This window comes from Mirounga angustirostris, unplaced genomic scaffold, assembly GCF_029215605.1.
Source record: "Mirounga angustirostris isolate CCGP_5_RB_7025 unplaced genomic scaffold, mMirAng1.0.hap1 SCAF_4, whole genome shotgun sequence".
Taxonomy (NCBI): Eukaryota; Metazoa; Chordata; class Mammalia; order Carnivora; family Phocidae; genus Mirounga; species Mirounga angustirostris.
Genome location: NW_026991712.1, coordinates 142443241 through 142469998, shown reverse-complemented (window position 1 = coordinate 142469998; position 26758 = coordinate 142443241). Strand labels below are relative to the sequence as shown.

The following is a 26758-nucleotide window of genomic DNA, read 5'->3' as shown; positions in this document are numbered from 1 at the left end:
AATCCAATAAAACTATAAACACTTACCTGGCTTTCATGACCCGCTATCTGCCCCCACCCTCCCCATTCATCCACTATCTTCACTACTCTATTTATTCTCTAATTTAACAGTTAGATGTGACCGAAGTGTGCCCCACACAAATAGACACAAATGTCAAGTGTGTGATCACGTCCAAGAAGTACCTGGTCCTGTGTGAGCCTGTGGTTTGCCTCCATTATGCTTGGTGCATCCCACAATCATCCCAGAAATATTTACTGAGCAGCTCTGATATGCCAGGCATGGGGCTTGGCCAATCTCCTTACTGTCTGCACCCATATATGTCTTTCCATCTCAGCCTCCTCTCTGGCATGCCTTGGCTGTAGCTTCCTGCTCCTCCAAGCTACCTGTTCTCAGCCTCTCAACTGAAGCCTCACCTGCCCCAAATTATTGACCTCTTACTTTATATAACTATGTATTATACGTCTTGTATTTCTTACTTTCCACTGTATTCCCAGAGCCTAGACACAGTGAATGCATTAGGCATTTAGTAAATACAGAAAACTACATTCATGCACGCACCGCACAGGCTAGGTTCTGAGCTTCCCGCTGGATGCTCATGTAAATCTCCCTGCTCTGAACTCTGAAAGTGCTTCCCACAGAAATCAGCATCAAATCAAGGAATGCCTTTAATTATCCACTACTGATGCAAACTCTTTATGGTCCAGACTTGCCTCATCACAGTCACCTAAAACTGAATCTGTAGGAAGTTAACATTTCAAACCTGCATAGCTTTTTCTCCTTGAAATGACCAGTGGCTTTGGTATCCTTTTGAGCATTTCTGCATAACTGTACCAATGGCATTCAGCAGCTTTTACCTACAAGTTCAGTACACGTTATGGCATAGTAGTGAAGAACCAAGGACTTTAGGCACAGAGAGACCGCAGCTGAAAACCTAGATCTGTCACTTACCCCTGTGACTGACCTTGGACAAGTTGCTTACTCTCTTTTGGTCCCAGTTTTCTCATCTCTATAGTAGAGAATAGTATCCTTTTCTTAGGAATCGTGTAAGGAATAAATGGGATCATGTATGTAAAATGCTTAGCTCAGTGTTGATATATGGTAAATGAGTCAGGAAATTTTAGGTGATAGTATTTATACTGTTGTTGGCATTATGGCCGACACCTTCTACAGCCCAGCAATCCTGTTTTAAAGGGAGCCTGGGGGAGGGCTAAGGAGACTATTGAGGCTCAGAGTAAGTAGTTAAGTGATTTACACAGTCACACAGCATGTTAGTATCAGAGCCAGAACCCAGACCTGACCTCTGTGGCTCCAGAAAAAAATTCGCTTCCCCTTTACACAGCCCCGGCTGTCAGGAAACACGCTTAGAGAGACTATCTCCAGGAGGCCCAAATAACCAATTGGTTCATAGTCTGAATGAAAAATGGCTTTGGAGTCCTAGAGACTCATGTGAACATTGGGAAGATAACCAGATTAGGTTCAGGAACACAAGCGGTGTGTTGGGTGTATTTTAGCAAGCAGGGGAGCATCATGGGGAAACATTTCCCTTCCTGATACTATTACGTATTATTTTGTTTAGAGCTACCAAGTAGATTTAGAAATAAAATCCTAGACATGGGATTTCAAATGAGAAGAAGATAGTTATCCACAGAGCTTAGACATTTCTGTCCTAGGAGAGTGATGCCCCAGTTTCTCCTGTGATAACTTGTCAATCAGGAGAGGTCCTCTGAACAGCTCTAGGGCAACTTTTTGTTGGTGGTGGTTTTTGAACTGGTAATCCCTCCTCCTCGTCTCTTTCACTCTGCTTCTCCATTAGTAAGACAGGGTGAGTAATTCAAGGTCTGACATTGCCCTGGGGTAACAGCCTGGATCAGGAGGCTGACATGGTGTGATCCAGAGCTTGGTGCTTTAACACCCAGGCCCTTCACCACATACCTGGAGTTACTCCTTCTCACTCCTGTCCTCACGCCTCCGTTTTGGACCTGTTGCTACCAGTTTAGCCTTGAGAGTTTCATTTCCTGCACCTTTTTCTTTAGACTGCTGTGTTTTGTGGATCAAGAGGCCAGCACTAGGTGAAGCAAAGCTAAATTTCTCAAAGAGCTCAGACACTCTAGTGAAGTTAGCACTTTAACATTCCTAGATCCTCTGTGGACAGAGTTGAAAGAAACCGACATTTTAATATATCTTTTTCTGGCTTAAACATAAATCAGAGAAACTGTAAGATTGACCCATCTCTCTTGTTTTTCAGATAGACCACATGGTGCAGGGCCATGCTGCCTTCCCTGAACTACAAGCCAAGGCCACAGCCAGGTACCTGCTGCCCCCCCACTCCCCCTACAACCTTACCTGCGTTCCTCCATGAGGGCATTCACCTTAGGCAGCTAGGTGATTTTCAGTTCCTTTGGGCAATGAGAATGCCCGGCAGTGTTGGGTTATAAGACAGTCATCCAGATGATCCAGGACATACATGTATTAATTTTCAAACAGAGAACTCAAAGAAACTAGAGGTCCCAAAGAATATGCCAGGAACCGTGGATGAGGGACTCCGATGTAGTGGAAGGAATGTGGATTTTGGAGTCAGCACTTCTTGGGCTCAAATCCAGCTTTGCTCCTTACAAGGGGTGTGACCTTGAGCAAGTTATCCAACCTCTTTACACCCATCTCTTCATCTGTACAACAGAGGATAATAAGTGATATGAAGTGATTTCTAGGATATAGTGTTAAGAACGTAAAGGCGTGTTTACAGTATGCTCCCTTTCATGGAGAAAGAAGGTGACAATAAGAAACTATATGTGTATTTACTCATTTGTGCAAAAGAAATAGAGGAAGTTCAAACCAGAAACTGGTGAGACTCGTTACCTAGAGGTGGTGGGTAGGAATGGGATGGAAAAAAAGGGGAGTGAGAATAGGGTAAGAGGTGGAAATAGTACTTTTCTGAGATCTCTTTATATAACTGTAATTCTTAGAACCATGGTGATGTTTCACGTGCCCCTTGAAAATATATAGAAGGTAGGTTGGTAAGTAGATTAGATAGTAAGTAGGTAGGTTGGTAAGTATGTTAGATAATAAGTAGGTAGGTAGGTAGGTAGATAAGTAGATAGGTAGGTAGGTAAGTAGGTAGATAAATAGATAGATACCAGGATGTATGTATGGTGGGAGTGGGCAAAATGAAATACAGTTAGCAAAATCTAAACCTATTGTATTAATAATGAATAACATAACCACAGTAAGAAAGATTTGGGAAAGAAAAAAACTAACCTAGTAACTTTGGGAAAGAATATTTTGATAGTATAATGTCTGGCTGAAGATAAAATAACTGTATATGAGTATTATACTCTGGGGCCCCTGGGTGGCTCAGTCAGTTAAGCATCTGCCTTCAGGGCATGATCTCGGGGTCCTGGGATCGAGCCCTGCTTCGGGCTCCATGCTCAGCGGGGAATCTGCTTCTCCTTCTCCCTCTGCCCCTCTCCCTCCTTCTACCCCTCCCCTTCCTTGTGCTCTCTCTCTCTCTCTCTCCCCTTATCCCCCCCTCCTTCTCCCTTTCTCTCTACCTCTCTCTCTCAAATAAATAAATAAAATCTTAAAAAATTTTTTAAGTATTATACTCTAATTCCTAAATTTGTTTTTCATAAATGTCTGCATTAGCTCTTCTGGAAATCCTTTATGTGTATACTACAGCTAACCAAATAAATAAATATGTTGTAGATAATGAGAGCCAGGTTTCTCTTAAATAGGGAAAGGGGAAGGTTACAATGAACCCTATGGTAGTGGGTGGAAGTAGGAGGTATTAGAATCAGCTTGTGATTTTGTATGTATGTGTGTAGGGATAGCTGTATACAGATAGAGCTGTAGCCACAGAGAGAAACAAATACAGTGTGTATATCTGTGTGTGAGTACACATACATACATTCCCTGTGCTCTCTGCTGAGATGGTCTGGAAAGAGTGACCCCTCGTAGCAGTGTGCACACCTAGCACCAGATCCTGGTTTTTAAATACTCTCCTCTGCTGAAAAGGAATTAGGATTTCTTGGGAACATGGCTGATTCCAGGGCGTGGGCAGGGAACATACATGGACATTTTGTGAAAAGGTGAAAGTAAGAAACTACTCGAAGAGGAATTGCCAAAGTGCATGGGAGCCAGCTTTAAGAATCTTTCTGTGGCCTTTGGGGACAAAAAAACTTAGATCAACAGAATAAGTAATGATGGAATAAAGTGACTCCCCAAGGCCATTCTGATAGAAGTAAATAAATGGGAATAAATATATGAAGAAATAAATGAAGAAATAAATGGGAAGAAAGGGCAGATCTTCCTATCTACTGCAAGGACCATATACTTGAAATTAATAAATGTGGAGCAAATAATGGAACTAGAATATTATCATTAGGCAAACACCACAGTAATACTTGTTGCAAAGGAGAATCACCAGTGGATGCTGAAATTAGTGAAAGTATGATGCAAAGCGGGATATGTGCATAGTCTCAGAGTATCTTGCTGTAAGATACCCATTATTATCAAAGGAAAAATAGTAACTTCCCAGTGGAGAGATCTGGCAGACAGCACCTCCCCCACATGATCAAAGTCAACAGTACCAGCAATGAGATCTCTCTCACCTCTTTTCATGAGGTACCAAGAAGGACACGACATCATTTCTATAAGGCTCTTGCCAAAAATGGATCACCTCAGTGTAAACATGAGAACACATCAGCCAACCCCCAACCAAGGCGCATTCTACAAAATTATTAGCCAGTATGCTTCAAAAGATGATGAAACTTCAGGAATTACTAAAGAACTGTCCCAGATTGGAGGAGACAAAAACAATGTGTGATCATGGTTTAGATCCTGGACTAAAAGAAGGACATGAGTCAGGGAAAACTGTCAACATTCAAATAAGTCAAGGAAAACTGTCAACATTCAAATAAGCTATTTATAATATTGTATTTAGATGATGAGTATAAGGGAAGTCTGTATACTCTTTGTAACTTCTGAAAATCTAAAATTATTTCAAAATGAAATCCATTATTTTTCAGACTATGATAATTATGCTTCATTGCTGGGCTTTTTAGAAAAGTAAGGTATTTTATAATATTAACAGAGAAACCCCACATAGCCAGTACACGGAAAATGAGAGATAGTCTAAGGTGGAGGTTAATATCCTAGACTCTGGGGCCAAACTGCTGGTGTCTCAGCTTCACCCCTTAGTAACTAGGTGACCCTAGGCAATTTACTTAACCTCTTTGTGCCTTAGTCCCTCACTGTAAAGGGAAATAATAATAGTAAACACCGCATAAAGTTGTTGAGAAAATTAAATGAATTTGAATAGTGGGTGGCACATGGTGACAATTAAGTGTCAAGCTGTTATAAGTGTTCAATGAGCGTAGTCATGATAAAAGTTATTGTTATGGTTGCTGTACTTACTTATGTTAGACATTTCCATCCTAATAGAGGAGGCACCTGCACAGAGCAGAATGAGATGCATACTGTACTAGAATATAAGCTATTTATTACTGGGGTGTAGAGAGGACATGATCCTGACCAGGAGTTTGAGAAAAGCTTCGTAAGCTTTCCCTTCCAGGAATCTCTAGTTAAAACACCATTACCGCTGAGAGGGATCATACATGGAATTTCAACAACTAACACTTTATTTGGCTTAGAGACCACATAACCTACGTACAGCAGGGGTTCCTACATCTAGATCATCCATGAACCCCTTAATTGTGTGCAGAGTTTTGTTGATTGTATACTGACGCATAATTTTCTGTGAAGAGAGGCCATAACTTTCATCAGATTCTTGAAGGGATCCAGCATTTATAAACCATAAACACGAACACTGGATTCAGAGTTCAGAGATCTGGTTTCAAATCTCAGCTCCAACATGCATCATTGTATGAACTTGTGTCCTCATCAGAACATGGAGTAGTAGCTCTGAGAGAGCCAGCCCCGGGTACCTCTGAGAATTTGTATTGATTTTAATGAGGTAATATATTTGGCAAGGCTTTGTAAACTCTACTGTGACAATTACAACAGGCACCACTGCTCTTTCTGCCACTATTACTAATGGTTTTATTAAAGAGGAGAACATTTTGGTGGTGGTGGTTCTAGGGGTGAGACCTTCTTGTGCAAAGTGTGGTAAAGTAGCAAGAACCCTGGACTGTGAATTAGAGGTCTTGGATTCCTGTGCCAGTTCTGCCATAAATGTCTTAGTGACTCAGTTCCCTCACCCATAAGACCACAATAAGACCCACCCTGCTTAACTCATTTTACAGGTATTCTGTGGAGGAAAGTAGATTGTGGAAGTGCCGGTCTCTGGAGATCTTAGAGCCCAACACAAACCCAAGGGATAGTTAGATTTTGCATTGAAATACTCAAAATTTCCAGAACTTTCTTCTATAGATGAGCCTCATGTGAGTAGTTTTTATTGAGAAGAGGAAAGAGATTTATGGATTACCAGTGTAGACTCAGAGAAACAACAGCAGGGGTGGTCCAGAAGCAGCGATTATTAGGACTCAGATGTGGAGTCAGAACTGGATTTAAATCCCAACTCTTTCCACATACTAGTTGACTTCATACCGCCTTCAAACTATCTCCCTGTATTTCTCCCCTTTAGAGCTGAGTTTCTCAAAGGATGGCCTACATTCTTGGTCACTACTTCCTAATTTTGCACTCATCCCTTGCCCACTTGAATATGAATTCTGTCCTCACTGGCCCCTGAAACAGTTAATGATAAGGTCCTCAGCAGCCTCTGTTGATGAGTCTTTCCAGTCCCCATCCTTGGGCTCTCAGCAGGATGTGGCAGCAATGAGCACACCTTCCTCTCCTTTGTAACACTCTCTTTCCTTGGCTTTCTTGCTGGAATGTTGCCTCCTCCCGGTTTTCCTCCTATTTCTCTGGCTTGTCCTTCTGAGTCTCTTTTTCAAGCTCAAGATTTCTTTCTTTCTCTCTCTTTCTTTCCTTTTTCTTTTCTTTCTTTCTTTTTTCTTTCTTTCCTTTTTTTCTTTTCTTTCTTCTTTCTTTTCTTTCTTTCTTCCTTCCTTCTTTTTTCTTTCTTTCTTTCTTTCTTTCTTTCTTTCTTTCTTTCTTTCTTTCTTTCTTTCTTTCTTTCTCTTCCTTCCTTCCTTCCTTCCTTCCTTCCTTCCTTCCTTCCTTCCTTCCTTCCTTCCTTCCTCTCTCTCTCCCTCTCTCTCCACACTGGGTGTGGAGCACAACGTGGGGCTCGAACTCATGATCCTGAGATCAAGACCTGAGCTGAGCTGAGATCAAGAGTCAGACACTTAACCAACTGAGCCACCCAGATATCCCTCAAGATCTTTTTCTTGACTATCACATTAAAGTGCATTACAGCTAGGGTCCTGGCCCTCTTCACTTCTCTCTTTGCCATCTCTTCCAAGATGGTCCCATCTTGGCTTCATTTCTTTCTTTATCTCAAATTTTACATCCAGCTCATATATTTAGTAGGTATTCAATAAATGTGGATTCTCTTTCCTTTCACTTTCTTTCTATTGTCTTGTAAAAGAAAGTGCATCTCTGTTTTATCAGATGTATGAATAGAATATTCCAAGACTATAGTCCCCATTATGCATTAGGTCTTAGGAAGAAATAGGCATACCTGTTATTAAAGTGAATTTGGCTGATTGGAAAGGACAACAAATCCCTTGGAATCAGAACTGCATGCCTCTTTTGGTGTGGCTTGAGGCTCTCTGAAAAAAGAATGCAAGTCACCCTGCCTCAGAGCTTAGCATCGGCAAATCCTATTTAAAACTGTAGGAATCTTTTCAGACCCATCCCTGAAGAATAATGTTTTGTGAGCTTATAAATTAAGTAAGCAATAACTAGATGTGCTCATGCATGTCACTGGCAAGCAGAGTCTCTCTCTATGTGAGGCCAAATATCCAGAGATTTCACTACTTAGATAGAGATTGCCTGACATTGATCATAACTTTGGCCCTTTTCCTCTAAACTTCCTATTATTGTCTTAATTCTCTTATTGGGAACTGTATTGGGAACCTTATTGGGAACCTTAATTCTCCTATTGGGAACCTTAATTCCCAGTGTCTCAGGATGATGTTCTAGCGACAGCAGGGTTTGGTGGGAAGGTGTTGGCATAAATCACAAGTGTTCAAGGTTGATAGCAGAGGATTCATCACCAAGGTGATGAATCTTATAAGCATTTATGATCGTAAACAAAGTAAAAAAAAAAAAAATCCCTGCTTTCATGTAAATTTCATACACACATGTATATATACATACAAATGTGTGTGTGTGTGTGTGTGTGTGTGTGTGTGTGTGTAGAGAGAGAAAGAGCACACATTTGCCCGCCAGGAATTGGTAAGCTTTCTAAAGAAAAACAGAGATGAGTAAAGAGACGGATGAGGGGTGTTGGGGTGATGGATGGGAATTCTTTCAGGTGAGGAAGCCATCCTTGTTAAGGTGACATTTAAGCAGGACTGTGAATACAAAGAGTGGGAGCAAGCCATGATTATATGGGTTATATCCAAATGAAGAGTATAAAATACTAAATCTGTTCATCAGTACTTGTTTCTGCAGTTTGAAATAGGATGTGCGATGCTAAGCTCTGAGACAGGAGTGTTCTGTTTCTGGAGAGCCCCATGCCACACCGGAAAGCCTAAGAAACAGTAAGTCCCCAGGCCTTGAGGCAGCAGCCAGCTTGGCAGGCTGCAGGATGCTCTAAAGGCCCCTGCGGCCAGACTAGAGTGGGGGCGAGCTGCGAACAGGTGAGGACTTGAAAGTTAGCCAAGGTCAAACCATGGAGGTCAGTGTAGATAACAGTAAAGCCACCAGAATTTATTCAGGGTTTTAGTTTCTGAGCAAGGGAAAGGCACCATCACATTTACCTTAGAAGGATTACTTTGGCTGCTCTGTGGAGAGTAAACTAGACCATTAATGGGGGGGAGACAGAGTAGAAGACAGGGCCCCTGATCTCAGCGAGTTCACAGTCTACTGGAAGGAGAGGACTATAACCAGAGAAGCCCAGCCTGTTCCGAGTTACTTTTGCAGAAGTCACTGCAAGCAGTGATCATTTCTCGTTGTAATGCTCCTGGCTTCAGGTCCTAATTTAGGATTATCAGAATGAACTTTTCCTAATTCACATTTTCTCCCCCAACCTTTCTTTTATCCCACTTGCTCTGGATTTTTCTATCATTTCTGTAAGGACAGTCAGTGTTTCTTGATCTGATTTATTCCTCAGGCCTTTTTTGTTTTGTTTTGTTTTGCCTTTGTGATTCCCTTAATCCCACTGAGGATCAATTTCTTCAAATGCACTGGCCCCCATATGCCAAATCCCAGTTATATTTAAAATTAAAGCTCCCCATTAAAGGCTGTATATGTTCCCTTGTGGCAAGGGAAGGAAAAAGAAAAGACAAGAACATTTAGAGAGAACTTGCAGTGTTCCTGGCACTGCACTTGCTGATAGTTGTGTGCATATTATCTCATTTAATTCTAGATGAAGAAATGAGGATTATAGGGAACTCAGACTCCACTTCCAAAGATGATTCTCACTTTCCATTCTGCTCTGGCGTTCTCAGATTGCTTCCTTGGCCTTTATGGTTTCTTCAGTCTCGGTCCCTCAGTCTGACAACTGGGGCCATCAGTCTATCAGCAAGTATTTATTTAGGCTTTCCTGAGCTAGGACAGTCATAGAACGAGGGTGATAATATTAACACCTTTCCTCCCCTAGGGTGTGCCAGGATAACACTGCATTCTTGATGGCTCTTGGATGAGAAATGTTTACTAAACAGAAATAAGATAGAAATTCTAATGCCTTTTTTTTGGCTTCTATTTGGCATGCAAGGATAAGAAAGTGCTCAGCGCATTGGGATCCCCTCAAGAAAACTGAGGACTATGCTGACTTTAGGAGATAAATTCGCCATTTCAAGAGTGGACATCCAAGAGGAAGCATTTGATGGGTTGTTGGCTATCTGACCTGGAACTCATAAGAGAAATAGGCAGGAGATAAAAGTGTATATTTGAAAGTCCTCAGCCCTAGATGGTACCTGAAGCCACGAGAGGAAGATGGGATCACACAAGGGTATAGAAAGAGTGACAAGAGGGACAAGGACAGATCTCTGGGAGACTTAAAATATTTAAGGGACAGAGGCTCCTGGGTGGCTCAGTTGGTTAAGCGTCTATCTTCAGCTCAGGTCATGATCCCGGATTTCCGGGATCGAGTCCCACGTCAGGCTCCCTGCTCAGTGGGGAGTCTGCTTCTCCCTCTGCCCCTCACCTCACTTGTGTTCTCTTTCTCTCGCTCCCTTGCTCTCTCAAATAAAATCTTTAAAAATATATATTTAAGGGACAAGTAACGGAAGACAGCCAGCTGGGGAGGAGGCAGGAAAACTAAAAGAGTATAGTGTCTGGAATCAAGGGAAAGAGAACAAATGAGTAAGAAGTGGTCAAGTGGTGCAGAATGTGAGAGAGAATTCAAGGAAAATAAAGGCAAAAGATGGTCCATTGGAGTTGGCGGCAAAGGGTATTGTTCCTCACTGTGGGACCAGTTTCAGGAGACTCCATATTGTGGAGGGTCAAGAAGTGAAGGAACTAGAGACAGACTTTCTCAACTCCTGGAAAGGGCACAGATGTCTTCTGGTTAGACTATGTGTTCTGATTTTTGGTTTCAAAATATGGTCACTACATTTCTAGACAGCCCAAGAATCCCAAGAAGTAAATGACTTATAGAGAGGCAGGAGAGAGTAGAGATTCTAGGGGTTCTGTCTTCGTTTAAGATTGTGAGCAATAAAATCTGAAAAAAGTCATCCCTGACTCTTGGATTTTTTAAAGTTAGAAATGAATTTCCTACGATGGGAAGGGAGGGAGAGCTCTTTATTGATTACCTATCATTTTATCATGCTCAGGCTCGATATTTAATCTTCATAGCAGCCTATAAGGTGAGAAAATTAGCCCCAAGTACAGAAAAGTAAACTAGACTTGGGGAGGTTTAGTGTACCTGACCACCCAGCTGCAACATGGTGAAGTCACTGTGTGGTTGTTGACACTGTATTTTTTTCATCATATGCAGCAGGGACCAGGGCAGCAGGAATTCCTCCCTCTGAGAGAAGATATATGAGCCCAGAGTTTGTGAGAGGGAGGGAGAACCACCCACTTGAAACAGCTAACATGTGATCCCCAAGCTGGAAGAGGGCAGACCGCCATTTGAGAAGGAATTGGTAAAAAATACAAAATGAAACAAAGAACCAAAAAAGGCATCATGTAAGGTTAAAATTATGTGAATAATGATGTGCATTTGTTATTATAATGTTTTCCAAGTGCATTTCATTTTGAATGATATACTCAGATAGCGCGCATGGTAAGGTATAATTGAAAAAACATGCAGGAGAATGGCTGCATTCAAAGAATAAACATACAGCTGTGAGGAGGTTAGGAGTCAAAGGGGTAAGCATATGCCCCGTCCCCCAGGGATCTCATTAGTGCATGAGTGACCATATATGTAAGAGGCTAAACGAATCTCAGTGTTTGCAAAGACCCACGGTAAATGAGACAATGACGAATCAATAGTAATTAGGCCTATAGATTCTTATTGACCCAGATGTCTGAAACCAAATGACCTGCCCTGAGATTCCTTGAGAGGGAAATGAAATGATTTATAGACATGTGCTTTAAAAAAACAAAAAAATCCCTTTAAGTGCAGTGATGGTATTCTGAAGTGGGATATTGCTAGAATCGGTGCAGACTCTTGATTCCTGGCTCAGGAGGACGTTTTCATGGCTTTTGTTGTCACTGTGGTTCCTGTTGGACCATGAGCAGAGGGAGCTGGGCAATAGACAAGCAGAATGTGATCAGATTCTCCCAGGTGCAAGGCTCTGGCCCTGCCTTCTATGGAGGCCTCCGGGACCCTTTCCTTACACTGTCCTGGAATCATGCGAAAACAGAGTTTGAATGTGGGTTTCCTTCAATGAGTTATCTCTGACCTGGGTTACAGAAAGCACATGGCATCAGAATCACACAGAGGAGGGTTTATTTAAATTCGGCCTTGCTCTCCTGTCTTCACTTCTTTGAGCGTCCTTCTGGAAAGGGGTGTTACCGGTACTGGGCTCCTGAGCCTGGGGTTGAAGGCCTGTGTGCTGTCAGGCAGGTGGTGGAGCTGATGATGCTGTGGCGGGTAAGCCTTTTTCCAACAGTGTCATTATCCTCCTAGGAGGATCCAAGGCAGAAGATGTTTACAGATGGAAATGAGGTGTCACAGCGAGAAGCAAAGAGATTGCCTCCACCCAGCATACCTTGCACACACACGCAGGCATGCTCACACACACACTTGCACTCACTCCTGAGCTTACAGAGACCTGATTTGTTTTGGTCTCGGAGTTCCACGTGAAATTTTTATTTAAGAAAAGAATTTGAAAACCACCATTCTACTTGTTTGTTTCTTCCTTTAAGCTTAATTTAGGAGACTTTCGGGAACTTCTTGGGCTCCATGGGAACATTCAGTGTCACAAAACGAACTAGAAGTCTCCGAGCTGCACTCCTAAAGCATTTTTAAAATGCAAATAATACCATGTTGGGTATCTCAGATACTAACCTCCCTTGGACATTGATTTCCTATACTTTTTCTCCAGCCATTATTCAAGCCATGCTTTTAACCTTTAAAGCTATCTTTCCACGGTCACCAGTGAGAAGCGGCTTGGATGCCACCCTCTGATAATCCCACTTTCCTCTAGAATCAATGGTTCGAGACTTGGAGAAGGAAGCACGTTTAAAGAGGGGAAGGGTGACCCATTTCAATCTTGGTGCCATGCAGTAAGATTTAGCTCACTAAGATAGGTATTATGATGCCCATTTTATGTATGGGATAACTGAAGTTCAGAGAGGGTGACTCACTGGCCCGTGTCACCCAGCTAGGATGGGTGGAACCCAGATTTGAGCCCAGGACTACCTTGGCTCCCAGTCCGCTCATCTCTGTCTCCCTCTCACACAAACATGTGAAGACTGAGAGGTGGTGTGACTCCCTCATTCTGCACCCAAGGAACCTGAGCCTTAGAAAGGAGAAAGAATAAACGCCATGCCATTTGGTGCATTTGGGTTGGAAATCAAGTCTCCTAATTCCTGATCTAATTGCACTTCTCTGTCCTGTCACTTTCTTTAGCCAACTCCCATCCTGAGTCCCGGAACTTGCCTTTATATTTGTCACCTCATCATTATTGTTACAGTTAGGAATACTGATTTTAAAAAATCCTTCACATATATACAGTATTGTACAGTTTGCAAAATACACTATCTTCACATACAGAGTCTCCTTTGATCTTCACAATAACCCTATGAGGTAAGTTGGACAGGAATTATAATATCTGTTTTTACAGATGCTAAGAAAGTGGTTCAGAACGTTTGAATAACTTTCTCATGATTACACACCTACTGGGGGTAAAGCCCCTCCCGGACCTGGTGCTCTGATTCCAAGCCTTTCCGCTTTGCACCAGGACATGCTACCTGTTCTTGGTGATGGCCCAGTATGATCAGAGAGAGCAGTATGCTGGTTCCTGTGGGCTTGGGTAGTTTCTCTGCTGAAGGTTTGGGACCCTGCTTTCTTTCTGGATCTGATATGGAAGTACAAATCGTTTCTTTCTGCAGAACAGTTTGCTTCCCAATTCTGCCCCCCCTTTTAAAAACAAAATCAACTTCTCTTCCAGATGCCAGAGTGTATATGCATATTTGAACAGTCACCTGGATCTGATTAAGAAGGCTCGGCCTGTGGGTTTTCTCACTGTTGATTTACATGTTTGGCCAGATTTCCATGGCAACCGGTCTCCCTTAGCAGATCTGACACTGAAGGGCATGGTAAGTAACAGCCAGTCCTTGCACTAAGGTGAAGGCAGGCCAAAGGGCTACAAAGTTTGGAAGAAGCAAAGTGAGGAGAAAGGAAAAGAGGAAAAATAAACAGGACAGGCCAAGGGCGCACAGGCTTTTTGCAGATGCACCACTGTTTCGAAGGCTCTTGCAGCTCCCCAGGATGAGCTGCTGAAAGTTCTCATTGTTTCTGAGCCAACCTTGAAAGCGTTAAAAGCACTATTTCTTATATTTAGCTACTGCTGCCTCTTTGTCCTGTGGAGCGGCTGGAAGTCGTGAGCCACTGCCTGTGTGATTTTTTTATTTACATCACTCTGCAGAGTCATGTTTTCTCCCCCGCCCCACCCCCCACAGGCCACCCGGTAAATAAGTGGTAAATATTACCACCCATGGTCTTAATTGCCACAACCACATGTCTGTTCAGGCTCTGAGTCAGAGCTGTTCAGAGTGCATGTTAACATTATTAGGATTTCAGATTCAACTTGGCTAAAAGTAAAATAAAATTCATAACTTGGATAGATGGAGCTGCTGGTGACCTTTGGGGTCACGGGTGGTGCAAAAGATTCTGGGCCCTCCTGGAGGAGCCAGGATGAACTTAGGGCAGCGTTTGTAGCCCCCCCTAAGCTAAGATAGGGCATCCTGGTGGCCAGGCAAGATTAGGTGGCCAAAAGTAGGATAGCCATTGAGAATCGTATTTGAGGTTTGAGGAAGCATGTTCAAGCTGGAGAAATAGAACTAAGCTTCAGAGGCCAGAAGGGACCGCAAATAAGAAAATAAGCCAGGAATTCAGAATCCAGGAAGATGTCAAAAAGTTGAGAAGCAGAGTGTGCAGTGAACGGAGGCAGGGAGTTCAGAGTGGAGGCCGTGAGCAACGCAGGGTTTACACGGCGTGACGGTGGTGCAGGCTGCTAGCTTAAAGAGCTTCAAGACTCAAACTTCTATGGTTTTGTGATTCATTTTATTGAGATTGTTTTCAGTGTTTTTATGATGCCAACAGGAAGACCTGATCTTTATTTTCATTACCTAGTTGACATAATCAACTTCTGCTAATAAAAAGGAATCATGGGGAAAGAAAAGAAAATTGGACATAGCATAGGTTATGTCTGTCTGGAGTCCATGAAGTGTGCCCACACAACAGATAATGAACTTGGCCTCCTTACTTGGCCCGTGGAAGCAGAAGAGGAATGTCAGGAGAGGGCCATGTGGCCACAGGCTGCGGCCAGAACGCTGTACTTGCAGATAACTGACTCTCTGGGTACAAACAGAGGTTGGGGAAGAGCACATTTTGTATGGATACAAAAGTGAGTGTCTTAATTGAAAACAAATATCTGAAACCAAATATAATGGACCTTTAAAACGTTAAAGATGTTAAGAAGCATGGCCAGTTCATAAAATGACCCAAAACAAAGCATGGCTAGTAGTGAAATGATCGTGGGTCTGGAGTCCATGGACTTGGACCTGGAGTCCTTCCCTGAGGCCCTCTCTTGCCAACTTCTGTCATTCCCAGCGTGGCAGGACCCATGGCTTCCAGTGGTTTTTGTCTGTTTCTTAAAACCAAGCCTGACATCTGAAGACTTAAGAGTTACCATCATAAGGATATTCTTATAAAGGTAACCCAAATCCAGAATGTAATCCCCAAGGAGTCAGTGGAGGGCTTTGAAGAATGCCTGCCTCATTATAATGAGTACAGCTAAGTACATACTCACCAAAGAAGACTACTTGTATGAGGACGTCTCCCAGTTGTATCAGGAAATCCTAGTATGTTTACTTTTTTAAAAAAATTTTATTGTTTTATATTTTTTATTTTTATTTTTTTAAGATTATTTATTTGTTTATTTATTTAAAGAGAGAGCACAAGCAGGGGGGAGCGGCAGGCAGATGGAGAGGCAGAGGGAGAAGCAGGCTCTCCACCGAGCAAGGAGTCTGATGCGGGTCTTGATCCCAGGACCGTGGAATCATTACCTGAGCCAAAGGCAGACACCTAACCAACTAAGCCACCCAGGTGCCCCCCCAAAAAGTTGTGTTGTTTTATAAGCAAACCTCATATATCGCTAGGTATTTCTGAGCATTGACTTCCTTTTGTAACTGCTTGGATTGGGTTTACATTGGAATAGCTGCCACTCTGTGAGCTTACATCACCACACTGGAAGGAGAAGGTGACCTCAATAAGGAAGGAAATTCTGGGCTAAAAATTTCTCCCAATATTTCTCTCCCTCAGTTTTACTTTTTTTTTTTTTTTTACTTTTTTTTTAAAGATTTTATTTATTTATTTGACAGAGAAACACAGCGAGAGAGGGAACACAAGCAGGGGGAATGGGAGAGGGAGAAGCAGGCTTCCTGCGGAGCAGGGAGCCCGATGTGGGGCTCAATCCCAGGACCTTGGGATCATGACCTGAGCCGAAGGCAGACGCTTAGTGACTGAGCCACTCAGGCTCCCCTCCCTCAGTTAGTTTCAGATAACATCATACTAATCACCCTGAAATCTCTATTGTCCTGTTCTCCTTTGTCACAACCTGTAATGACTACTGTCTCCAGCACCCATTCAGTAAATACTTATTTGGTACCTAGACCCCAGAACAAAGTATGGCTATGTAGACACAGTAAGGTACAACAAAGCCGATGTTCCTGGAGCATGATTCAAGGGAGGAGAGGGATAAAATGTATACATAGCAAGTAGAATTGTCAGGATATTCCTAGTAGGGAAAGAAACATACATGATTTCTTCTTTTGGTTCCTGAAACATTTCTCTGATTATATACTATGTAGTTAATATGTACTTAATTGATAGCATGGAGATAAGAAAGAAATCATGTATTGCTTTAAAAACATACATATGAACAATTTGCTAATATGAGATGGATTAGTTGCTACTCTTACTATCCATATAAGTATTTAATATCAATATTAATGCAGCCATCCTCTACTTCATTTGAAAATAATGTGAAGATGCAAAAAAAAAAAAAAAGCATAAACTCATGCTGACTTTGAAAATTCACATCACATGTCATTCAACTAGCGACACTAGAATTGACAGTCTCAGAATCTGGGAAGATTTTCCAGAATCTAAAAGACTAACTGGAACTTGTTGGTTAAATCTATGACATATGAACAAAGTGAACCTCCAGGCTTGCAGGAGCTCGGACCTCTCCATCTTCTGCTCCTTAGCTGAATGGTACAAGTTCCCTTTAAGCCTCAGAACAGGGCAGTCCTCCCTCTTCTCTGCTGCCAATGGTTTTAGGGTGTTTGGTTTTCTGGAAGCAGCCAGTGAGTTTAACTTTCCAGAACTCTCCCACAACCCAGACCTTATCGTCCCTTTTAGTTCAATCCATCAGAAAACTGCCAAACAGGAAGCCATCTGGGCACGAAGTCCGATTTGGAATGATGGGTGATGCCCTGCATTCTAAGGATCCTGAGTAACACTTTGTTACTGGGACATAGATAGGAGTTTGGAGGAGGGGTGTAGGTTTGCATGTCTGCTGTCCATTCTAGGGTTAGAAAACTGGGCTGTGGTAAGGCCACCAAAGCTACTCAAAACAAAAACTGCTGGACTCAGAACTGGCAACTAGCTATAGATCTGAAGAGGCAAACCCACGTTGCAGTGAGTGGGGCTGAGAGTAAATCATGTGTACGGTCTGCTGTGAAACACTGAAAATGTATAGCTCTCTAGTTAAAATGAATAAAAAAATAAAGTGAGTCTAGGGGCGCCTGGGTGGCTCAGTCGTTAAGCGTCTGCCTTCAGCTCAGGTCATGATCTCAGGGTCCTGGGATGGAGCCCCACATCGGGCTCCCTGCTCCGCGGGAAGCCTGCTTCTCCCTCTCCCACTCCTCCTGCTTGTTCCCTCTCGCTGTCTCTCTCTCTCTGTCAATTAAATAAATAAAATCTCTAAAAAAAAAAAAAAAAAGAAAGTGAGTCTATTAGGAAAAACATGTTGCATGCAAAGCAAAAAGAGTACCATTGGAACACTTAGGGAAAGGCCTCAAAGAATTATATACTATTCAAAGCAAAAGGAAATATTAAAACCTCTTTGGCATATTCAGTAGGATTTTTCTTAAGGGCACATCTCTATGAAATAGGGCAGAAACTTAGTGGGAAAAAATGAGCTCAGATAGAAAAGCAGTGGAATGAGAAGAAAAAGGAAATGATAAAGACGATTAAAAACACAGGAGCAGAATTAAAACATGCATTGAAGGCAATGAAAAATAATTTTTACGGAAGAAAATAAGATCAGAGCTGCCATATGACATAGGCTGTGTTTTACATTTATTAGAAAAACATTTTGAGGGGCGCCTGGGTGGCTCAGTCGTTAAGCGTGTGCCTTCAGCACAGGTCATGATCCCAGAGTCCTGGGATCAAGCCCTGCGTCGGGCTTCCTGCTCGGCAGGAAGCCTGCTTCTCCCTCTCCCACTCCCCCTGCTTGTGTTCCCTCTCTCGCTGTGTCTCTCTCTGTCAAATAAATAAATAAAATCTTAAAAAAAAAAAAAAAAATTTTGAGGGTAGAGACTTCCTATGGCATGTTTGCTTTTAAATTTTCAACAGTGTTTAGGTCAAAGACGGGCATCGAATAATTGCCCTATGGCTAAGCGATTATTTCAGTCTTTACTTGTCAAGGGAGGAATAAACGGTGACCTACCCAAGGTCACCATGACAAGAAATGGGGAGCTTAAATAAAAACATGAATCCTGACTTCCAGCATGCACATCCCCACAAGGCTGCCTTAACTCACACCTCTGGACCTCGCTCGATGTGCTGAAGACTCTAAGAAAGGAGTCCTACCAACCATCATGTGCATGATTTAATACCGAACCACACTTCTCAGCCTAGTCCTCGGGTCCCTGCTGCGAAAACCAGCCTTCTCACTCCTTCTCCCGTGTTTGTCCCTACCCTGGGCCTTGGATTTAAGCTCTGACCTCTCTCTCCTCAGTCATGGTTCTCATTTCCTTCACACCCTCACTGACTCAGATTCCAGGAGCAATCACCACTCCTGGTTTGACCTGGTTCTAAACCCTTCTGCTTCAGGTGCCTACCCTCGGAAGTAGGAACAGGGCATGACCCAGGACTCTTGCCATTATGCATGAGAGCATCATTTTCTTCTGTTCTGGCAACAGTTGGCTCCCTGTCATGTGCCTCGCTGCTTCATTTTTCCTTTGGTGATGCAGTACTGACCCGTGACACTGGGCGAGAAAGAGGTGGAAGTTCGGGGGTGGGCAACTTACTAGTGTGCCTGGACCAAGTAGCCGCCTATGCAAATATTTCTCCTTTCCGCTTGATACATTAGGGTACAGGACCAACACGTGGATTCCTTGAAGGGTCATTGTAGAATCAAATGGGGAGACTGTCACATCGTGGACAGACAGCAACAGCAAATACTTTTGAACCTGTAGCTTCTGCTTAGTGGCCCTTATTTGCACTTTAGAAGATGACTAGCAGGCTTCTAAGTGTGGCCTTGGAATGCTGAGCGGCCAGTGATGAGCCATCCACCTTAGCCCAAGGACCAGCTGGACTCACCAGCCATGGAGGTCATCCGCCGCGAACAGCCAGCTGGTGTAGCTCAGCAATCACCTGGTCCATCATAGACCACATCTCACACAGGTACAGAGATTAGTCTTTCTCTGTATGTAAGTCCTTGGCCCTCAAGTCCCTCAACACAGCAGGAAACCCACATTTGATATACAAAACAGCTAGTGCGGTAGGAATTTTGAAAGAGTCCTTGCCTCCTTGTGTATATGACCAGTTTCCATTCTCAAATTAATACTACTTCTTTGTCTTGGGGTGTGTGTGTGTTTATTTTCCTGAAATATCCAAGAAGTAAATTAATCAAATTTAATCGCAGGTGCAAGACACCTCAGGCGTATCAGGCCATGAAAACACCCTATTCACCAGTGGTTGAAACGTGTTTTTTCTGCTTCATTCTGCAAGTACAGCCCTACCCAGAACAGAAAGTTATTTTCTGGCTCTTAGAAGAGCTGTGATTTCTAACATAGGCCATATGCTGCTCAAACTGCTGGAGAGGTTGAGTGTTGCTCCCAGGGCTCCTCAAAGCAAGCACAGAGCAAGTGTGCATATGAGAAACTAGGAGGGAGTCAGGAAAGAAGCACGGCAAGACCTTAGCCCATTCCCAGAGGACTGAACCCCGGCTAGAGATGGGCAATACTAAACAGTCAGATGTGGATGGAGTCAGCCACTCGGATGAGTATTTGCAAGAGCTCGGTAGAAGCCAGAGGTTGTATCCCAGTGGCTTCCTCCGATGGGGAGATGGATGACATAGCTGGAAGCTCATGAGCTAATTCAAGCGGCTTTGGACTGATCTATTTATCAGGCTTGCAAAGACATGGACTCTTTGACATGAGTTTGTTGATGATTTCGTTACAATGTAATGCGGTTTCATCTCACCATTTTTTACATATTTTTGCCTATGACAAATTGAGTCCTATAACAAAGCTTGATATCCTAAGTATCATTTAGCTGGGTTTCCCATAATTTGTTTTCTTATTGAAGCAACTAATTTAGCAGCTGGTATTTTGTTTCGTAATAGGGATCGTCTTTTTTGTTTTGTTTTGTTTTGTTTTGTTTTCTGGAAGTGCATTGTATCAGGCCCCATGATAGATGCTTTACATACATCATTACCAACTCTTAGAGGAACCCTGCCTGACAATGTTGTTGCCCCATTTAAAAGGGTGAAGAAACTAAGGCTCAGAGAGTCAAAGTTATTTGCCCAGAGCAGCGGAAAAAACATTAGAACCTAGTCAGTTCAAACTGAGGTCATTGACATCCTTTGGGGGGAAAAAAAATTTAAGTAAAAAAAAACTAGGTTTTCGTGTTTTCATATTTCCCCCTCATTTTAGTGACTTTTTAAAATTATGTCAGATTCAGATACTGTTTTCTTAGTGCTTTCTATCTTCCCTAAATATACCAAACAAGTAAAACCCAAGGGAGGCAGGCAGTGGCAATATAATTATAGACAGGTGTCCTTCCCAAGGTAGTATGGCATGGTAAAAGACTGAGGGATGAATCCGGTAGAAATTTGCTGGGAGGTCCCAACAGATAAATAATGGGAAAGCTCTAAGGCCAGGGGACCAAAGATGGGATTCAAGTTTGTGTAAATCAAGACAGGTTGGATGATACCAACTAGGGGCCAGGATAGTTGACCAGATCAGCTTTGGCATACTGGAGCACTGAGTACATTAAAATGACTTAGATTTAGAGCATCAGAAGGGGAACAAAGATGTGAAGTGCCTGTTCCATCTGGGGAATAGCAAACGACTAGCATATTGTGTACTGTTCGCCAATAGAAAAAGGTTGCGAGGGAGAATGTCAGTCTGGTCATTGTGAGATTATTGATTGTTGCTGCTTTAATAAATTATCACAAACTTAGAGGCTTAAATTTATCATCTCACAGTTCTGTAGGTCAGCCCTGGCTGGCTCAGCTGGTTTCTCTGCTTCAGTTTTCATAAGACCAGAACCAAGGGCTCTTATCTGGAGACTTTGGGAATAATCTACCAAATTCATCCAAATTGTTGGCCAAGTTGAGCTCCTTGCAGTTGTAGGACTGAGGTTACAATTCCCCGCTGACTGTCAGCCAGGGGTCCTCAGCTTCTGGAGGCCACCTGTATGCATTTCATGACTCATTGTCCCCTTCTTCCATCTTCAAAGCCCCCAGTGGCAGATCATGTCCATCTCATGCTTTGAATCTCTCTGGTTTCCATTTCTGCCTCATTCCTCCTGCCTTTTACTGGATCACTTGATTAACTCTTCTGCCTTCCTCTTCGGCTCCTAAGGGCTCATGTGTTAACATTGGGTTTCTACTGGATAATCCAGGATAATCTCTGTATTTTAAGGTCACCTGGCTAGGAGCTAGCTCCCTCTGCAAAGTCCCTTTACAGCAGTGCCGATTGGTGGTTGATTGAGTAACTGGGGGACCCAAATCTTGGGGGAATATCTTTAGAGTTCCACTCACCACACTGTGTTAACACATTGATCTGCCTTTCCCAAATCTGGGTGAATTTTAGGCAATGCCAAGTGGCAGCCTCGATTCCTGGTAGTTACCGAAACCTAAGGGAGATTTTTTTCCCTTTGTCTTCCAGGCTGCTGATCATTTCAGACCTGTTCTTCAATCTCTGTTCTCTCTCCAAAGGTTTCCTATCAATTTTTCTCTGATCCTTCTCATTTCCTTGCTGTCTGTCCATGAGCTCTACCTGTATTATTGACTGAACAAACAGCATTTTGCTGTGCCTTTGTGTTCTGAAAAGCTTTCAACCAATTCCCCTGAGCCTTGGATACCCCACCAAGCTCTGATGACCCTAGAAAATCTCAGGACTGGGGATCCTGTTTTCTTGTCTTTTGTAATCTTTAGAGACCCCATGAGAATTTATTTCTAAGCTTTTTTTTTCTTACTAACAAATATAACTAATTCCTTTAACAATTAAGAAGGAAAAAAAATTAGCTAACTAAATTACTACTACATTTTTTAAATAATTTCAATATTTTAGGACCTACCAACCCATAATTCACAATGCCAAGGTTAAGGACAATTATTTCCACGGTTTATTGCGCATTAGGACTTGCTGAAATGCAAATTGCTAGGCCCACACCAAAGAGTCAATAAATCTGGAGTTGGAGCTCAGAAAATCTCCATTCAGCTAGGATCCTGGGAAAGGGCTAGAAACATGCCCAAGTTCTCACAGCTACTAAGTGGCAGCAAGATTTGAGGTGAAGTCCAGGGTGAAATTCATCTGTCCTTCCTATTTACAGAGTGAATGGAAGTGTGTAGGTTGATAAGGACTAAGGCTCCTCTAAGGAGTCCTTGCAAGTGTGTCCCCCATCATCCTATCCCTGGGCACTGATCAGGGGCATACTGCTTCTCCACATTTTTGATGTTCTTATCTTTAATATTATGATCCTGATGCTGATCGTCAACATGCCTTTTGCCCTATCTTCCCCATGCTGTATATGCACTAGTCTTCAGTGCCCCTCGTTAATACCCTGGGGGTACCCATACCATGTTGAAGGCGATGCTTTATTGCCACATTCCAATTAATAAATGGAACTGAACCCTTCATGCATTTAAGAGAAAGAGAATGCACATTTATTAAGAGAAAGGGAAAGAAAATCAACATTAATTGCCACCTACGCTCACAGAGTTGTCACTATAAGGGTTTAGCTCTTGTAGACTCAGTCTAGCTTCCTGAAAAAGTAAGACACTTTGCAAGTGATATTTAATCTTCACAAAAGTGCCTTGAGGCATCATTATCCCTATTTCATAAATGAAAAAAAAAAATGTGAGGTTCAGAAAGGTCACAAAACACACCATTGTGCAGCCAGTTGGGAGAATGTCAAGATCTGAACCTTGGTGTCTTCATCGCTTGTCATCTTTCCATTCCCCCACACATCTCTTCCAAGCTCAAAAATCCCAAGATTTACGTATTTTATAACCATTATCTAGGATGTTGGCGTCATCAATCGTAGTTCACATTTCTTTGGCCACCATATAGATCACATGTCTCTAAATATTAATTATAAGTGTTTTCTCTTGCAGTTCTCCTCATTACACAATAGCAAAATAAATAAAATGTGCTTACCAGCACAACTCTCCCATGGGGCTTCCCCACACATTTCACTGTCTTACCCAAACATTCAAAATAGGCATGCACATCTTCTATAAACACACTGCTTCCATCTATGCTTTCTTCCCACTTCCTCTTATGGATGGAACCATCCAGCCCTCAGATGGGGTATCTGCTCATCTGTCACATCCTGGCTTTCTCCCTGGTTACAAAGCTGCACGTCCCCCAGCACATCCCTGGCATTCCCAGGGTGCTGCTGTCACTTCCCTGCCAAGATGGCTCCCCAAAGGGTCTCTGTAGCCTCCTGAGTGGTCCACATGGCAGGCACTCCTAAGAAAGTTCTTATCTTGGGCCGACAGCCATTTGACTTTTGCCAAGGCAGGGCTGAGGTCCCTAGTATTGGAGAGAAAGCTCAGATGGAATTAACGATTACCTGCCCTTCCAGAGTCTCCACCTGCATATCAGATGAGATATCAAGCAAGAGGGCCCCGAACCATAGTAACTTTAGAGAGAAATGTCTTTCACTGGGTCACATTTCAACTCCATGGCCCTGGTGTTTATGGTGAGGAGATATTAGAGGTGGCTATGGGAGGGCTGTGCTTACTTATTGCCTTTTATTGCTGAGTACCTTCTTCCCTAGAGTAACATTTTCTTCCATGAAGGCGAGGTATGTTCTATTTATCAGAAAAAGAAAAGCGATGTCACCCATCCTATATCCCTTTTGCTGGAGCTACTAGCAAGCTCAGGAGTTAAATTTAGTGCTCATTTACATGATCTCATTCTCAGTTTATGGCGAAAAGTAACTATCTTCTCTTTTCTCCTCTGTGATTTTTGAGCTCTAGAGGCACTAGACATTTAGAGAAGGGGCGATGATATTTTTTTTTGCTTGAATACCAATACTTTGGGGAAGTTCTCATGAATGAAGAAATGGGGATGAAGAAAATGAAATCTGGTGATATTGTACCCCTTCTGCCTTATGGGTTCTTACGAATCAAGGAGGATATCTTTATCCTCCTTTATCAACATGTTACTTGATCAATATTATACACAGCACTGGGGTTCCTAGTCAATTAATCTCATACACAAAGTCAAATTTCTTCCCCATTCCATCACAGTTTACCCAGATCTGGTCTTCAGGACCCACCTATAGGAGATGTGAGTCTGCTAAGCAGACACATACGCAGTCCACAAAGGATCATGGCCTGATTCACATCGCAGGCACGACCAGAGAGGAGCCAGAGGTAGCCTGCCTCCCTCGCTGGCTCTGGATGAGAGGTCTAGGCCTGGGCCCACTTAGCTTTCCTAGTAGATAAGCAGCAGAGATGCTGTTGAGGGCAGGCCAGTACAGAAGAGAGAGACCATTCATGATGAGTGATCTTTATCCAGGACCATTGCATGCCATGGAGCTGGTTGATCACACATTCGCATGAAGGGACATACAACAGGGCTGGGATCCTGTCCACTCTGCTTCTTTTCATAGTTCATTCTCCCAGATGGGATGCCTTCTGCATTAGTCTGCCTGGAGGGAGAACTTTTATCTAATTCACACAAAGGTTCCATATGAGCTACAGGGACACTCCTTTTACCCCAATCCCGTATAAGCCACTGTGATGAGGAAAGCTAAGTGTAGAGAGGAGGGGGCATGGAAAGCCTGGAATAAGCAACTAGAAGTAATCTTCCAGTGTTCTCTCTTGGGGCATGGAGCAAATGACCCTCCCCTCTGCAAATATATGAAGAGCCAAGGTGGTACACATGATCGTCCCATAATCATGGAATTGGACACAAAAGGCTAGGATGTTAGGAAAGACAGTGGTATACAAAAGGAAAAAAGACCATTGTCACTAATTCACACATTCAACAGATAGTTACTTCATGCCTACTGTGTGCCAGATACAGATGCTGAGTATCCCAGGTAGTCTGTCGGAACAGCTAGGGTCTGGTTTCCATCCTCTGTGTTCCCTGGGGCACGTTATTTCCTTACGCATGTTATGAAGTGAACTTCTATAATGTCAGCAGTGTTCATGTTCTCCCTTCCTCCCAGCATTTTTACTGTATGTTGAGGTCTCTGGGGGAACTTAACAAAGGATGTTCCTTCATGGAGTTATTGGCTTGGGAGGATGCCTACCCAGAATTCCCCTCTGGTCTCTCACTCAGACCTTCCGTGTTCCTGTGTGTTAAAATCAAAGGCGTAGTTCTCATCTGATTACCCAATTATTTGCCAGGAGAAATTATCAGCAGGTAGCTCTACCGAATTCAGGAGTCCCTGCATGAACAGACTTCCATGAGTAATCAGAATGGCTGCAGCAAAGGATACTAAGTGAGGAAGGGTTTGTACAGATGCTGGAGAAGTAAGCAGGAGCAAGCCTGGGAGGAAGTACCTAAAACAGCATGGGCATTTATGTCTCGAGATGAAGGCAACAAGGAATTTTTAACAGAGTAACATGATCAGATTTGCCTGTGAGAACAATTACTAGCTCCATGTGGAGAGGAGCACCGTTAGAAAAGGGGCCCTTTCAGCACACACGAAGGAATAATGGTGGCCTGGATTGAGGAAGTGAGTGACAGCACAAAGAGAAGGAATGGATTCACAAAAGATTTGGGGGAGCAAATGGGCAAAACTTGGAGACTGCATAAATATGGGAAGAAGGGAAAAGTCGGGGAAGAGTACTGACATGTCTCTGGTCTGGGCCATGGAATGGTGTCTGTGCCCAGCAGTAGGTCAACACTGGCCCCTTCATTGTGGCTCGGGGTGCGGTCTAGAAAGGGTAATTAAATGGGACTGGAGAGACGAAGGAAAGGGACCTGGGTAGACCACTCAGCTCCCCCTCTTTGAACACAGGCTGCCTGTCGCCACCTCATTGCACTCAGGATCATACCCACCGTAGGCCCTGAGTAAGCATAGGTTATGTTAATTAATTTTGTAATGTGAAAATACAAAGTGAGCTCTGGTATTGATGCCCATGAAATTCCTAGTAGGCTTGAAGAACCCAGCAGTTCTTCGCCGTCTAGAAATGTCCCAAGAGAAGACGTTCGTAAATGGGAGATGTGAAGGAGGGACTGTGAACAGGTCTTGAAGGCATCCAAATCCAGCATCCTGTTCAGTTCTGGAATCTCTCAGAAATTGACACACTCCATAGAAGCATGTGGTTCCGATTGACTTTACTGGGATTCCCTTGCAAACCACAGATTGTAAATTATCCCTTAGTAGGTATAACATTTATAGGAGACATATTATTTTACCCTGAATCCCCCCTGGATGCTGTTACACTGAATTCTGACAACGGCAGAACTCGGAGTAAGATCATCTTTTACTAGAAGCCACTGCTCCATGTCGATCTCTGTAAGCCAAAGAAAATGGGTGTTTGTCCTAAAAGAACATTTTCTTTAAAGG

General features: G+C 43.0%; 1 protein-coding gene across 20 annotated transcripts in view; it reads left to right on the top strand.

Moving 5' to 3' along the window:
* FGGY (FGGY carbohydrate kinase domain containing) overlaps positions 1-26758 on the top strand; it is a 395846-nt gene that overhangs the window by 274911 nt on the left and 94177 nt on the right. For 19 of the 20 annotated variants that reach the window (XM_045897587.3, XM_045897586.3, XM_064589062.1 and 16 more), the window contains 2 exons: positions 2246-2307; positions 13650-13797. The exons of the other annotated variant lie outside the window; for it this stretch is intronic. In XM_045897587.3, the coding sequence (XP_045753543.1) occupies positions 2246-2307; positions 13650-13797 (210 nt within the window). The remainder of the gene's footprint in view (positions 1-2245; positions 2308-13649; positions 13798-26758) is intronic. 20 annotated transcript variants of the gene reach the window in all.